We start from the raw sequence: 17,218 nt of genomic DNA on the forward strand, positions 1-17,218 counted from the left end.
TAGATCAATCCGAATCATCACGGCAGGTGTGCCTTCTCTGTATCAACACCTCGCCTTTGGAATTGACTACCATCATGTTTACAATTCATTCTCACTTCTTTCCACTTTTAAGGCAGCCCTGAAAACATATTTTTTGTCGACAGGCTCGGTAGTGATCGTTCTCTAATCATTTATGTTAAGTGTAACAAATTTATGTTTTACCAGTCTTGGTTTGTTGTGCTCTGTTATGTTTTGATATAGTTTTTACTCCTTGTGTGCATTGAACTCTGAAAACTTTCGTGGTGAAGGTAGCAAATTAGTTATAGCGGATTGCTGTAGCAAAATGCAAGGATATCTCTTCCTGAGCAAGGGACCTGCACATGCTCAGGAAGATATATCCTTGCATGGTGCCACAGGAAACCTCTATACCTTATGAATTTGTGATGCATTTTGTATTTTTAATTTTTTAATTGTATAATATTTTATGGAATCGTTTCCTGCTGTTTTAATCTGTAAAGTGCATTGAGACGTTGCTTTTGTAATTAAATGCAATGGGCTATGAATTATATTTACAAATAGGTCACTTGGGAGACATGCTGTGGTCATTTTTTCAACATTAGGGAGACATCGGTCGTTAGGGAGACATTTCAATGTCTCCCTAATGATCCAACTACCAAAAGGAGGAAAATTATTACCGTCCACATTTTGAGAGATGATAGACTAGGTCTGAAAGGAAAACATGCAAAATTTGGTTAAGATCGGATTAGGGAATGTTGAAAAAAAAAATGTACACGTTCCTATAGGAACGTCTCCCAAGTGAGCCATTTTCGGTAATTATTATTATTATTATTACTACAATGAATACCTCACTCAAGAGCAACCTGTTCTGACAAATAGGATCTTATACCATGAGGCTCAAATCTTCCGTCAAGTTGTAGAGCTCTGGAAGTGTTTATCGCCTTGTTGAGATCTTGAGTCAGACACATATCTTAGGACAACACGTCACCATCATCCTGGGGATCATGGGATGACGGCATCCTGAAAAAAAGTGTCGTCATTCTGTGGTAAATTAACTCCAGTGGTAAATGAATGTTGTCATCATCACCCTTAATATCAAATTGGATGGTCCTTTAGTCGTGACGTATAGAAAATAAACTCCAAACTACAGACTTCCAGAGCTCTGCCTGCAAAATGGAGGGGACAACGTTGAAGTTGTATCATTCAGGGCACTTTGAAGGGACAGCGTGGGAAGGAAAGACCCAAACTGAGGTGGATAGATGGGATTAATGGTTGCAGTGGCTTGTCTCATAACGAAAGCTTCACCTCGGGATAACAGATGGAATTGTCGTGAAAAAGCCTCACCGCGTAGCTAATTGCTGAGGGTCGGTCATAACTCACATGACGATAACGCTGCACGACATGCGCTGGCTTATTGGATGTTTCAAAAGGCGTGCTGCGGCCATCAATCTTCTCGAGATACCGTTGTGTTTGCCTCGTGCACCCCACAGGCCTCCGCACATTAGGGGCTGACATACGGCCGGCATCGTGCCGCACGTGGTCCGTTCCCTCCGAAGCCTGCTGGATGATGTGAACCTGAAGAGAGTTCGTTGGCACACTGCATACATATCGATATGACCTAATCTCAGTGACGCAAGGTGTAACTATCAAATTAACAGCATCAGCGAATGTACAGTGTCATAGGGTCGATTAGACAGAGAGTGTGAAGCAAAGCACAATGCGGTAGGCAAACTAGATCTTTTCATTCAGTGTGCATGTGTCGTAGTGATGTGAGGAAATACTTCAGTATATATATTGGCATGACGCTTGCTTACTCTGTGGACTGTATTTTGGAAGTGATTACTTCACTGACGTTTGCCTTAACCGTTGTGCAAGTCATGAAGTACTCGAAAGTCATCGGCATACAGAAGAGAGGGCGTCTGGCAGTACCGCAAGCGGTCGCTGGACGGCTCCAATGAAAGGATGCGCGCACAGCACTGTGGGAATTAAAGAGGTCGACATCACTCGGCGCCATTGCTCAGCAGTCACGCACAACTCCCAAATCGAACCTAGGCCAATTGTCCACGATTTCTATACAGATTTGTCTAACTCCCGTATCTTGTCTCGCCCTGGTATTAGGCAGTCCTTCAAATATTTCTTCCGTTTGTTCATTTGCATTAATTTCTATCGCCGGATGTCCACAATCTTCCGATCGTGCCTGTATAGCGTCGGATAATGGTTACCGATCGCCTGAAAGAAACATTTTTGGAGACAAAGGATCGGAGCGATTTCAAGACATGAGCTGTCTCAAAAGCCCGACCCCCGTGGCTGAATATGACTGAAAGCGAGTCCTGGCGGATCGGCTAGGTTGTTAAAACTAAAGTTTCTTAACTGCTCTCGCTGAGCAGAATTCTTTCAGCTATCGCCAATGTTAAATATATATGTCTGTGTTTGCTCTACCAATCTGAGCTCCTTCAGTCTCGGGCATGACCAAAAATTTTAAACCAGCCCCCTGCATCAGGAACTGCCCCAAAAGCCCTTTATGTGTCATGTAAAATGAAGCCCACAACTTCTCGTACGGCCATATTAGGATTACCACATCCGAAAAATCAACAATTAACATATTTACCTGATTGCGCTAAACATGATCGGAAATGTGGACACTGGTGTTAATGAATATTCATTTACACAAAAACATGCCCTTCTGGTGACACCTGGCGAATAATTGCTAACCTGTTTGTATTGTTGATTGCATAACTGTCGGGGGCTTGCTTGGTGTTGCAGTGGATAAAGGAAGGTTACTTGGTGTTGCTGTGGATGAAGGAAGAATGCTCAGTGTTGCTTGATGAAAGAATATTGCTTGGTGTTGCTGTGGATGAAGAAAGGTTGCTTAGTCTTGTTGTGGATGAAGGGAGGTTGCTTCTTGTTGCTGTGGATGAAAGAAGGTTGTCTTGGTGTTGCTGTGGTGGAAGGAAGGTTGCTTGGTGTTGCTGTGGTGGAAGGAAGGTTGCTTAGTCTTGTTGTGGATGAAGGGAGGTTGCTTCTTGTTGCTGTGGATGAAAGAAGGTTGTCTTGGTGTTGCTGTGGTGGAAGGAAGGTTGCTTGGTGTTGCTGTGGTGGAAGGAAGGTTGCTTGGTGTTGCTGTGGATGAAGGAAGGTTGCTTAGTCTTGTTGTGGATGAATGGAGATTGCTTGTTGTTGGTGTGGATGAAAGAAGGTTGTCTTGGTGTTGCTGTGGTGGAAGGAAGGTTGCTTGGTTTTGCTGTGGATGAAAAAAGGTTGCTTAGTCTTGTTGTGGATGAAAGAAGGTTGGTTGTTTTTGCTTTGGATGAAGGAAGGTTGTCTTGGTGTTGGTGTGGATGAAAAAGGTTGTCTTGGTGTTGCTGTGGTTAAAGGAAGGTTACTTGGTGTTCCTTTCAATGTTGGAAGATTGCTTGGTGTTACTGTGGATGAACGAAGATATCTTGTTGTTGCTGTGGATGACATGACTCGATTGTCTATCCGTTCCTCTGGATTGCGCTTCAGAAACTGCGGTGTGTAGCTATATAACACCCGCAGTATATTGAACATCTCCAGTCCGATGTCGTCCTGTGTTTCCGTTCAGCAGAAATGAAGCCGCCCAGTTTTGGAGTAGATACAAAAAAACCTAACCAGGTAACCGTCTTGTCATTGTTGCTTTTTAAATGTCAAGGTGACCTACAGGTTGCAAAATGCTTTGCCGTTCATTCGCAGTGTTGTCTGGATTTCTGTGTGTCTCAGTTGCCTCTACTCTGTAGTGTTTGCGTCCTTCCCATTTCGCCGAAGAATGGTTGTCCCTGGGCCAGCCTCCCACTCAGTTCGCATTTCCTAAATTTGCCCATTACCAAGTGCAGTGATGCAATATATGTAGGTTTTCAATGTCAACAGTGAGATCGTGCAATCAGAACCAGCACTAATTAATGAAAGAGGTCATGATAAACCTGTAGAATAGAGCCTGCTTCACTTTAACAATGAAAAAATAGGTCTCCAATGCAATTTTGTGACTCGTGGGATACGATTAATCGTGTTGAATCTCTTGACTAATGACTGCAGTACAAAGCCTATATATACGCAGCGGTGTAGCCAGACTCTTCGGGGGGGGTGGGAGCGTGGCTATTTTTAAGGGGGAGGGGGGGAATTCTGATTTGAGCTAGGGCCTTAAAATATAGGTCTCTATACAATACCTACATAAGTCCCCGTCATCTGATTGGTGCATTGATGATCACTTGTTAGGGAATTTATTCTTTCTGTTCCGCAGCACCCGTTGAATGGAACTCCATTTCGCCTGACTGCAGGGTTGTAGCCCCCATTTCATTCCCATTGAGAAAGGGGAAAATAATGTACGGAAAGGAACCAGTCACATCATACTAACAGTGAGTGACACTGCAGACACAAATCTGTTGCAAACAGATGTTAATACGTACGTGCTCCGAACAGAAGAGGGTTTTTGCAGGTATTGTATAAAACACATTTAATGTTCACATTCGTGCACTACATTTGTAAGAATAATTTCACTGGCTGACAGATGACTTCTTCAATTCCACGACTTTTTTTTATAAACATTCATCATTTGTGCAATGCCCACACTAAAAGTAATGCATATCTAGACTAGAGTGCTTGCCTTATGAGGATCAGTCTACTCCGGGAATGCGACGACTGTTAAGAAATCTCTCCAGTTAAGGTTTACCAGTTTCATTGTTTATTAAACCGTGAAATTGGAATAAGATCTCTGCCTTTCCACCAAAACTGAAAGACCTCAGTAACCAATCACACTGGAAGAAGACCTCCGGTATATCGGTAATGAGAGATTTGAGGTGTGTGATGTTTGGTAGCAGGTCACACTATTGTCGATTAACGTAGGGGTACGTCGTAGGTATATGTATAACTGGTTTTGTAGTGACAAGTAGCACAAAGGTGGTTCGTTGCCTTCAGTCCCAGTGGCTTATATTAGCTCCAGGAGCTGGGAGAGGGGAATTGTGAGTTTGTTTCTGCATTCAATTGGGGACCCTGAACAATAGAGGACAATAAGGTCCCCAATTGACAGAGGGTCCCCGATTGACAACTGTGTACAAAACATATGGGTGGTCTTCTAAAAAAGTTAAAGTACAAACAAAAGAGGAACAATAGGGGGTCCCCAGTTGCAGGCAAATACACACTTGTGTGTGTGTGGGGGGGGGGGTACGATGACTTGCCTGGCCAATGACATTTGAAAAGCGGTGGGCGGGGGACGCTTACACCATGTAACACTAGGAGGCTATGTGCATGATACAGAAGTACATCTGTAATGCCAATGGCATTACTGGGGAACCTTACATATATCAAATCGGTGTTTTCATGGTTTTGTTTCATTGTTCTCCCTTTTTGAGTGCTTTTTAATACCCGAGGGTAAAATTCTTCACAGTCCACCTTAAGTTGATTTTTTTCTCAAAAGGAAAAACTAGAGGATGATCAGTAAGGAGTGATATCACGTATGGGCAGAGTGACCTTTCACCGTGCCCTTACTGAATATGTGGTCATTGCCAAACTACAGTAATTATTTTAACTTCAACGTTATATATCTAAAGCTGGCAACGAGGAATTTCTTATTGCATCAGTACAAACGTATTTTAGAACATAGAGATGATGTTTGTAGTGGTCCTTTGTGTGCACAGTCAATCACAATGTCATGTTGCAACTGCAGTGGACATTTTCGGTGGGTGATCTTAGATCCATATACTCCAACGTTTGAGAAAGGCACTTTGGGTCATAGAAACTCCTACAATCCTTTGTGGGCTGTTGGAACAGACCTTGTAATTGGTCGGATTGCGGGACGTATAGCCTGTCCAAATAGAGCATTACTCAGGACTGATGATTAGATAGCCCACCTCCGTCAAAAAGTGGGGGGATATATATTCCCATCCGCTGGGATTTACGCCTACAATGAGTGCGATCTTCCTTCTTGCTGGCCCGCATTAAATCATCCGTGTAGACCACATGGACCAGTGCCTAGTGTAGGACCGGCCGTCCCCGCCTACGGTGCTTAATCGCACCACTGAGCTCCATGATCGCACCAATTTCGCGGAGGTGTTAACATACTAGGGCCCTGCATTTCACGCTGATGCGAAGATGCGGCGCAACAGGACTACAGGATTTAGTAACTAGCCTGAGGCTTTCCCAAAGTCGAAAACTCAAGAGAGCTCGTGGTTGTGAGCATGATGGGTGTGACAGTTTTGTAGCGATTTGTGGTGGTATTTTCGTGGGCCCTCGTTTTTTTTGGAGCATGGAAACGTTGGGTCAATTTTGTTTTTCTGGACTACAAAAGTAAAAGGGGACTTCATTGTTTTATTGAAAATTGATACGGGCTAGTATCAATTTTCGGGCTAGGTATACTTCTCTTTGAACACCCAGGATGTTAAATTAACACCAACTTATCACCACAGTTTTGCAGTGTAATTCTCACACTGCACTCATAAAACTTAATCAAATTTCGTACACTTATCAGCAGCCAGGAGACCTTTTTTGTCGTTATAATAAGATTACACTGAACGAAGGTGAGGCCGCTTTTTATTCATCGACGTTAAACCCTTCACTCTCGAAACAAACCCATTTTCACAGCTGCTGCGTTGCTGTACAAAATGCTCGGCAGACGCCGTTAATTACATGAGTTCCGGCTGAACGACCCCGTCTGTGGCACGGGGTCGGACAAGGAAGATACACTCCAACAGTTTCCATACTTGGCGGGCAAAGCTCAGAGCTTGAAAAGCGCAGGTGGCTTTGCATTTTTTGTCACGGTATCATATTTCTCTACAGTGGCCATCAATCATCTTCAATTGCACAGCAGGAAAAATTATGTATCCACGAACCCTGTGAGAATTCACTTGTGTGTGTATTTTGCTGAATACTTAATTGCATTTCATTGGTTTTTGGAATCTTACAAAGGGGTAGTGGAAATATGTATGGCTGAAGTGGTCGAGAGTAACGTAGCCGTTGTTGGACGAAAATAGTACATTGGTATAAACTTTGCGCAGGTTCATGACGTCATCCATCCAGAGAATGCAACACAAGAAAAGCTCTGTTATCATAACAACATCTTCAGATTATAATTATGCATCGTATGCAGCGCGACCTACCCGTGGTTACTGCATATAAATATTATAGCCACAACCATCGTCCAATAGCCAAGCATGCCAGCACACTCGAGCGCTAGTACAACAAAGGCACAATCTACCGGTAACGTCAGAAGCGAGGATTAAGGGGCGAATGCCGACAACAAGACACTCGGTTTTCTACTACGCCAGTAATGCCGGGCGGGAGACACGAGACAATTGCTCCCGTGGAAACGGTATTCCCACTAGCTATGCAAAGACAAGGAACTATAACGTGGACTTCCAATGAGCGTGATCTCGGGTTTTGTTATATAAAGCCGGTCAATTAATTAACGAGAGAGTGATTTAGCAGAGCACTTTATAAGTCTTTGAGAATTAATGAAGTGGTCAACAACTTCATTTCTGAAATTGATAAGGAGACTCCTAGTGAGTACGCCACAATACGCACCGACCGGCATCGTAGTCTCCTTTGGGTGGTGTTTAGTTTTTTTCCAAACTCTTGATGCTTTGGTGTTCATTCGGTCGTCAGACAACAACTGAAGGCTTAAAGCAGTTCTTTCAACCAGCACTCCTGTCTAGGTGTGTCCTATAACCAGCACAACCTAGGAATGCCAAAGCAGTGTTGCGAAAACGAGGAAACAGCAGAGTTCTGCTTTAAAAAGCACTGGGAAAACACGTTACACAATACGCATAAATGTCTTTGCTATTGTGGTAAGACGCCCCTAAACATATAAGGGCAGAAAACCAATGGCCTGTGACTAGTCTGCTGTACGCGCAGGACCGCGCGGCGTCGCATAGTCTGCCGTGAAGTTGCGTCACTAGCCCCGTCACGGATTTTTCCAACCACTCAAGTCGCTACTTGCAATCTCATTTTCAGGATGACTTCATCGCAGGCGATATCTTAAGTGTCCACTGTGATTGGTCTTGATCAAACATGACTTCCAAATGCAGTCGCCCTTTCTCACAATATTCCAACAAGAAAAAAAATGCACCGGCCGCAGACCTCGTCGCGGGGCGGGTCGTTAACGGGCGCATTCCCAGGGGTGCACGGGCTCGATCGCGCTTAATTTCCCCCGGGAGATAGATGAATTCTGTCCCGTTGGGTTTGCGGTTTCAGCCAGTCAAACCATCCAGTGACGTTACATTCTCTGGCGGCACTGTACCAACGGGGTCATATCACGGAGGAATAAAACACACACCCTCCATGGTTACACATAGGCGCGATTGGTGGACCATTTGCAGGTTGACGTTATTGTCTGTTCTTACCGACGCAAAACGTCAGAACGACACAGGCCAATCTATTAAACAAAACGTAGCATTTTGGGGGGGTTACCGGTGAAGATAAATGAAACAAGCCTGAATTTATCCACCACAAACTCATTCAAAATGTCAGTGTCGAACATGACCTGTTATCTTTGATTGCGACACTTGGTGGCAGCAGATGCATCCAAACTCTCTTCTGTATTGTTCATAACATTATGAAGCTGTCAAACATAGTATGCCTGACTCCAAACATCGAAACCTCGATCTCAAGTTTAACTGCACAGCCATAATCACAGGGCTTATCCTGTCTCCCCTCCACTATATTATGTCGTGACGCTCTCTTTATCGAACGTCCAACAATTACCAAAGGCTGCTTTCAACTTGCTACTTTTCCTGATCAATGGTAGTTACTTTAATGGCGCTATTTTCTTGAATTCGTTGATGTATTTTATAATCAAGAAATTGCGGGACAGGATGCACAATGCAGTATGTTACAGTACAGACCTTCCACGATCAAAATGCAAAGCAGAGTTGAAATCATATTTCCATTATCTCGGCTGACTTATCTGTGAAGCAGCTCGTCCCTTCAAAGTGAGTTCAACCCCACAAAAGAGATGTTTTGAATCCAGCAAGGCTCCATTATAACACACATAATTGATCCCAAATTGGGATATCTCTGTCTCAAAATATAGAAATGAAAACAAAATACATGTACCGCGGGATTTTATTTTCCTTTTCAATGTTACCACGTCCGCAATAGATAGCTATAAAAATACCTCAATCAAATGCTGAATCTGGACAACAATTATATTCACCATTTTGAGTCATTCCAATTAGAGCGGTTCGGAGTGTAGATGACCTTGCTACGAATACAGAAAGGACTACCGAGTGCGTACAATGTACATCGCGCTGTTAGCGAGACAATTAAGGTACCACGTTGTGGACTGCACCGTTACCACAGGAAACCAATGTTTATTTACTGAGAGTCGTTGGTTAATTCATGAGATATTCGATACACTATTGGGACATGTCAGTGGCATAATATTGCTCAGCAGCCCGATTTCTTGTCTCTTCTGGGGAGGTTCAAACATTCTTCTTGCTGAACGGGGCATGCCTGTCTCCTCGTGAAAAGATGAAAAACATTTCACGCTTGACCTTTGGGGTAAATGCTTTCGAGAAAAGTAGTAGAATATTGAACTATCTTTTAAAAGGTCGGTGTGAAATGGGGTGGGGATTGAATATGACATATAGCACTCGGTATCCGTACTGAAAGGTAGACACAAGCCGAATCACAAGCTCTTGACTCACAGTCACAGTGGGTGTCAGACACCATGAAACATGACGTCCTTCCAACGCTAAGTGTGTTTTTAGTTTTCGTTATCAAAAAACGAAGCCCGGTTTTCGGTATAATACTCAGCACATACCGACCGTTGGCTTTACTTTTGGTAAATTACACATATGACGCTTGTTGCTATGAGATTACGCCATGTTTGTTGATATTTGATACCCACAATACATGTAGGTCACATGGCTAATTAGTGGGCGCAATCGGGGACTCTGTAGCTGATTTGGTCACCAAATGCGAAATGGTGCTTCCATCCGTCGCCGGGACTTTCATGGATGGATTGCACGTCACTACCGCGAGTGGATTCGCAGCTCGCGTTGGTGTTTTCACAGCAGGCGCTGAAAAGGGGCAAAATCAGTAGTTGGCGACGAGAGATAAAGAGGCAGCTTTAGTCGAGTCAAGGTTGGCAATATCCGGAGCAAGCTGTAGTGAATGGTAGCATGCCAGTGCAGACGTCTGCGATGCCAGAGGATAATTAAATGGAAACACCCGCATCTCATCGTTTCTTTTCTGCCCCATTTGATATATATAACAAAATGAAATGGGTCTCGAGTTTTTGCAGGCCACGATTATCGATTTTCTCATAGTATTTGCACCGTCGTGATTAGGATTCCCAGAATCGATTCTGCCTGGCCGGCGAGGTCTCCCTGTGAGGATCGGCGGTGAGCTGCGTCTTCGTTGTCTTTGCCCTTGCAACGACGTGGCCAGATCTGCAGATGCTTCATTTGTCGAGTATGGAGATAAACCATGAGGCCTTATTAACCGCAACATTGTGCGCGCTTGTACATGGTGCTTAGATGGGGTACCGGAACAATGGAAGGTACCCCACAAGTCCGGTTTTGATCCTTGTGGAGTGCTTAAGTGGTACCCCAGAAGAATTTCACGAAAAGGAGGAGTTTTCAAGTGCCATTCATTCGTCGCAAATTGAAGTGTTTTATGCAAGGGACATAGGGTCGAAATTTCAGCCCAGGAAACTGAATTTGGTTGAAATGGCAGTGATTTGAATTTTTTTCCTTGTTGTGCGGGAGTTTTGTACACGAGAACAAAGAAAATACCCCACAAGTATACATATGTAAGGGTGAGTTTGTTTCTGCATTCAATTGGGGACCCTGAAGAATAGAGGACAATAAGGTCCCCGATTGACACAGGTGTCCCCGATTGACAACTGTGTACAAAACATATGGGTGGTCTTCTAAAGGTACAAACAAACGAGGAACAATAGGTGGTCCTCAGTTGCAGGCAAATACACACTTGAGTGTGTGGGTCCGTGCAAAACAGTATGGAGCGAAAAGTACTCTGTGGCATGAAATACACGATTTAGGAAGAGACCCTTTTTTCTACAGTCTACCGCGAAGTGTGCCTAAACTACACGTTCCGTTTATCCTTTTGTTTTCCCTATGCGCAAGCATTCGAAAAATATAGGTTACTGTTAATGTATGCGTTATGGGTTGCTGTTACTATAACATGTAATCTCTCTCATACGATTTGTTGAGATGGTCATAAAGATATCTTGGGCGAAGTGTGGAAGTGGTTTTGCCATGCAGTGGCGTAGCTAGGATTTTACGGCGGGAGGGGCACGAAGGGGCACCAGCATCTTATGGGGGGGGGCCGGCTTCCAGTGGTGTGTTTTTGGGGCAAGTTTTTGTTTGCCTTGTTCGATATCCATTCCTCCGTTTTTTTTAAGGGGGGGCACCTTGGGGGCACCGGAAATTTGTGGGAGGGCACGTGCCCCCAGGCCCCCCTGTGGCTACGCCACAGTTGCTATGTCTAACGAGAAAGGAGATGCGAGGGTCCACCTTTTGAAGGCGTAGCATACGGAAAGAAAAATGCGCCATAAGAGCAACTGCTGCCCCCTTCAAATATGAAAACTGCAATTCTGTGTCTAGTCAGTGGGGAAAAAAAATGAACGTAATCGTTTGGAAAGCTGGCAAAGACGCAGAAATTTGGGCAACTAATGTTTGGTATTTCACTCACCTGACATCACTTCGAGCATTGCACACACTGGCATGCCCCCCCCCTGCCAAAGAGGGGGCAAAATGTTGTTTTAGTTGTTGAAAAATAATAAGAGTAAGGCGATGTTTGCTATTTCTTTTCAAAGGCGTTCAAAAAGCCTCACAATGCAGCCTCACCGCTCAGAAAGGCCATTAAAAATGTTACTTAAAACTTTCCATTTTTTGCCCCTCCCTCCTCGAAAATTTGCCCCGGAAAAGAATTCGTTCTGCATCCATCCTTGATTGCTCATAATGCGTATGTCACCACTTCATTGTTCAGTTGGAGTGTATAAACGTTTGCACAACTGAATTTTGAAAGAAAGGAATCGCCAAAAAGTCGGTTTTTTTCTTTTGAGTAAAGTTACTTTGCACTAGAATTTGCTTGTAAATCACACATTGCGTCGAACTGAAATGATTTCTGTAGTAGCTTACAGCCTTTTTATTTCCAAAACGTTTTATCAATTAATGAACCGTTTAGGATGTATTCAAAATTCCCCATGTCCCACGTCGATTGGCCAGTATACCGTAAGAACAGAATCCAAACGTGAGGAATTTCAGGTGGTCAGAAATGGTGTAGCAGTCCGGACTTACCACTATAATTTATATATATGAAAAGAAAGATTCCACGAACACCGTTACCCTTTTAAAATGACAACTAACAGATCATAAGAAGTCGGCTTGTCATTGTTGTTGCTGTTGATATTGTCTTTTTCGCCCTAATCGTTGACATTATTTGTTTTGAAGGCTTTTAATTTTTTTGTTCTTTATCGGTATCGTTGTCGTTTGTTGTTTGTTTGTTTGTTTGTTTGTTTGTTGGGGTGTTTGTTTGTTTGTTTGTTTGTTTGTTTGTTTGTTTTGGGGGCATTTGTTGGGTTGTTTGCTTCTTTGTTTCTTTGTTTATTTGCTGTATACTGTAATTGTTGTCATCGTCGTCATTGTCTTTTTGTTGTCGTTGCTGTTTGTGAACGCCGTAGGGAGTTGACAGCCTTCCCAAATAATTTGATACTTCCCAATAAAAAAAAACGTAGCCAAGTACCATCTAGTAGAAAGTTACTGGGCGAAGGCGCCGCAGAAGTTCATAAACTGCTAGTAACGTAGATGTTTTTTTTACAAACAAGCTCATCAGGGATGACAATTTGTGCTACGATGATTACTGGAGGACGCCAATTTGAGGAGGATTAATGTGATTGATATTGTGTGGTGTTGGTGGTGATTATACCCGACTGCAGGTAAAGCAAGGTGCGTCCCAGCCCCCGGGGCTGACAGGTGAACATGAAGGTTTGAATATAGAAAAGGATAATCCATCTTACTCATGTTACTCGGGTTTAACAGTGGCCGTCTGAAAAAGGCAAAGTCGGCTCCTCTTTGTCTGTATTATTATGTGTCCCAAACTAAGGTTTTGCATCCTCGTCAAAGACGTCAGTAACAACAAAGCTCTATTAATTTTTTCATTTTACTTTTCCAAACAAAAGGCACGTCATCTTTTATTTAGGAGAGAAAACAAACCGAACCTAAACACACAAGCAGAGAGTCTAATGTTGGAAGCGCACTCGACTAAAGTAATTATTCATTGACCAAATTTGTTTTATGAAAATACACTCAAGTTAAATTTCTCCCCCAGTCTCTCGGTCAACCAACTTCAACGCGCGCCTGAATCCAAACTGCCGCCTCAGTAATATGAATATTTGATGAAAAGAGCTAGAAACACCCCCCCCCAAAAAAAATTACATATCGTCGGCAGATCCAGTTGCTGGCGCCGAGCACGATTCCGGGCAAATTTAGTCACGCATCGCTCAGTTTCCAGCGACTCAGAATTTCAGGGACCGAATGGTTGATATTAAGAAGATACCAACGGCTGTTCTGTTGTTCTATCCATGCGTTTCAGAAAGGTGACCCTGAAGCATCATCGTCTTTGTGTATGTATGCGAGGCTTAGTCTCACTCGAGACTCTCTGCCGTTTACAATAACTCTGGCCTGCCGTCAGTGTGAGGACAACGGCAACAGTGACGATGAAGAGGAGAAGGGCAAACAGTGGCGATCTTTCTTTAGTCGTCGTTTGCAGTTGGCCGGTTTGTTCATGACTGTGGACACCTGAAACGGGAACGTTGGTCCGCGTGTTAATGCAGGAATCCGCCGTCTGGTGTATTTGATGCACTAATGAAACGCCGGTATCGTTGAGTGTGAGCGCTGGCTTTTTTTTATTATCATTGGTTTGACTTAACCTTAATGAAGGCCGCGCCAATTGACTGATGGCAAAAAAAGACGAAAGAAGTTATCAGCAAGAATTATCGCGCAGCGGTGAAATTTACTCAGAGTGAGATTTTTTCCCCCTATTTTCCCAACTGATTATCAGCAGATCATATTCTTGGCCATGCGTAGGGGGGATGCATCACCCCTTAGTGAAGGTCACCGTGGCCCGTGGAACCGTAGAACTGATTTAGCATTGATATGTGGTAATCATCAGAAACAAGTCCTGCGCAGTGTAACTAGTTACGCTCAGTTATAAAATGAACCGCTCTGTTTTGTAGTGCAAATTACACATGTGAGTTCATGGCTAATGAAAAATGCGCAAGAATACGCGCGGCAATTGTTTAAAATTGCGTTTCAACTTTTTTTTTTCTCCTAATTTCTGGAATGAACTAATCTTACTCAAAATCAACATCTGATGCCGTTGGACCGTTAAAAGTGTTGCTGTTTCTGAAGCGTCAGTCACCATAGCCAGCGAAGGTCATGTAATAATGTGCAAGAACAGCATGCTGCTGTCAAATGCTGTAATAGTGGAGAGCACGACTTCATAATTATTCGTTGTTAGAGCAAGTCTCAGATAACTCAGAGCCTTAGAACTGAAGATTTAATACGATCACCTCTTCGCTTCTGGTACACATTGGCAGGTTGAGAAATTAAGTCGTCGAGATGTTCTTATGCTTCTTGTTGTCAAGTTCGAGGCCTGAAGGGAATCCACGCCCTTTTTAATTAAAAACAATCATATTAGTCGATAAAGATAGACCTAACCGAGTATCCAATCCGGCTTAACGAGAATAAGTCGAAATTCCTCAGCCCGGCATTATGCCAACATTGTCGCTCAATTCTGGACGCTGTCACTCCGCACAAAAGTACATGAATGAGACAATCAGACCTGGTATAACACTGAATCTTGACCGAGGAATCATCAGCACTTGTTCCCCTGATTGATTACCTGCCAGAGACGGAAGTCTCCAAGGAGCAAAGAGTAATGTACTCCTTGCCAGAGCGATGTTAAAGTTTCACGCACGGTTACGGGCAGTTCTTTGGGAGGGCACACAGTAAAAACTCTGGTGTTAAATCAACACTGTTGGTGTTATCAGATGACCACACCATAGGATGTTACTTTAACACCGCTGGTGTTACTTTGCACACTGATAAGTGTTACAATGCACTGGAGGGTGTTAAAAGAAACACCTAACTTTTTAACACCAGTGAAAAGTGTTGGTGTAGTTCTCTGATAACACCAACGGTGTTAAATTTAACACCCCAGTATTTGTACTGTAAGTGTTCCGGGTCCCTGCACAGGGTGTCCCAGAAAAAACCAAACCCTGAGGAAAGGGGTTAATATGCCCAAACCATGAGATATGATCTCCGAAAAATAGAACATAATAACGTAATGCGTAAATAATCGGTGTGCCACTGATGTCTTATCCAGGGCACGCATGACAGAGGGCAACCTCATTCACTGGTTTATCCAAAGTGTTACAACTGAGTTCGGATGCCCCATTTTCAAGAGAATGGTGTTAAGTCATGCATGACAGGAGAGATACCATCAAGGTATCATTAGAAAGAATGCTGCTTCTACTTTTCGGAGATCCTTATAAATTATAATCATATCTCATGCTTTGGACACCCTGCATATTGGTTTCTTTCTCCTAACAACATGAACCGGTACCAAGCCATAACACAATTTCCATTTCATGTCTCAATCGATATCTTGTATTTAATTTATATCGTTACATGTTTGTGTATATGGATACGTTTGCTTACATATTGTCTTGTTTTGTTTTATCTCACTCTTGTTTTATTTAATATTCTTTGATAAACGGTGCTATAATTCAGCCCTTGGGCTGTTATTGCCATTTTTTTTAACCCTAACTATCCCAAATCAAAGTGGCAGTTTGATTTTACATACACCCTAGGGGGTTAGGGTTAATTAATAAACCGGCAATCATAATACGGCGATGCGTAGATTTAATTTCTGAACATGAAGGACCATGACTTGATAATTTTTCCAACTCGTTAACCCCCCCCCTCCAAACGGCTTGCGGTTAGAGACATCTGGGGTGCTTAGTTGCATTTAAGCGCCGACGAGGATTCTTTTCTACTTTTTACGTCATTTTGAACCTGCACACAGCAGCTCGAACATGACGCAAGTGTCAAGAGAGAGAGAAAAAACATATCCTGCTGTGTTTTCTTCACCAAGCATCTTAAATGTCTCCCAAGGTACTTTACGCAGCACACAGAAATTGTCGTTTGCCAGGCCTACTCTGCACGACTCTCCATTCACGGAACTTAACTCCAGACATTGTATGTCGCCCCCACAAACAGCTATCGCTTTAAGGCAGCATTGGCGAAATGCAAATCAACAGCAGACTTGGAACTTAGATATTCCCTCGCGAAAACTGAGGTTCGTGCTGATTTGGAGTGCACTTTTCATCTTAAATTTAGCCCCTAATTATCTTAGAAAGCATTTTTCCTAGGGTGTCAGTTATTTGTCTGTCCCGGTGTTGACACTCCACCTTGTGTACACACTTTTAGCGGCGGTTTTAATGAATGAGTCCACAGAGTGAATTTGCTCTCGACAGAGGGACGTGGGTTCAGTTATCAGAAAAAAAAGGTCGGGGACAAAACTTAACGCCGACCGTAGTCGGACGGTGTACTCGATCCGACTACTCACCGTTGGTGAGAAAGGCAACTTTCGCGGCAAAATGCCAGGTCACGAGTGTGTGTCGGTCATTTGACACGGATAAAGGGTTCAGTCAACAGAGACTCAGGACAGGGAATGAACCCAGTGCCGAGTGTAGTCGGAAGATGCATGAGATCCGACTCACACCCTAGATAAGCTGCAGGTTTCTCATTTCAATGGCAGGTTACAAGTGTGCTTGTAATAATTATGCATCAGAATTACTTAACGGCTTCAGACAGCGTTCAGTAATGTCGTGGAGACAAACTGAGAGAAAAGGGAAGTCCGTTGAGTTGCCTTGCAGGGAATTCGTATCTGTTTTTTCTTTGTTCCCGATCCCAATGTTCCCGATGTGGCGCTTATGGCCGCCTGGTTCATACTTTGCTCGAAAGCAAAGGCAAGTTCAAATATGTGGCGGGCAGATGAAATATTCGTGCTGCAAATTCGCAAAACTTGGACAAATCTTCAGCTAGAGCGACATTTCACTGCAAATCTTTGGTGGGGTCACATTCGCTTCGATTTCACTACGGACCATTCACCCAGGGATGTGCAACCGCGAGTGGCCCCAGTGCAAACACATGTGCGACCTTGGTTCCATGCGTGTTACGGA

General features: G+C 43.5%; 1 protein-coding gene across 1 annotated transcript in view; it reads right to left on the reverse strand.

Moving 5' to 3' along the window:
- Positions 1-2,866: 2,866 nt before the first annotated feature.
- LOC147797740 (dynein beta chain, ciliary-like) overlaps positions 2,867-17,218 on the reverse strand; it is a 57,890-nt gene continuing 43,538 nt past the window's right edge. The window contains exon 41 of the mRNA XM_087142477.1: positions 2,867-3,238. Within this exon, the coding sequence (XP_086998603.1) occupies positions 2,867-3,238 (372 nt within the window). The remainder of the gene's footprint in view (positions 3,239-17,218) is intronic.

This window comes from Acanthaster planci, linkage group LG10, assembly GCF_054643075.1.
Source record: "Acanthaster planci isolate LZ-2023a linkage group LG10, COTS_SCS, whole genome shotgun sequence".
NCBI classification, from domain to species: domain Eukaryota; kingdom Metazoa; phylum Echinodermata; class Asteroidea; order Valvatida; family Acanthasteridae; genus Acanthaster; species Acanthaster planci.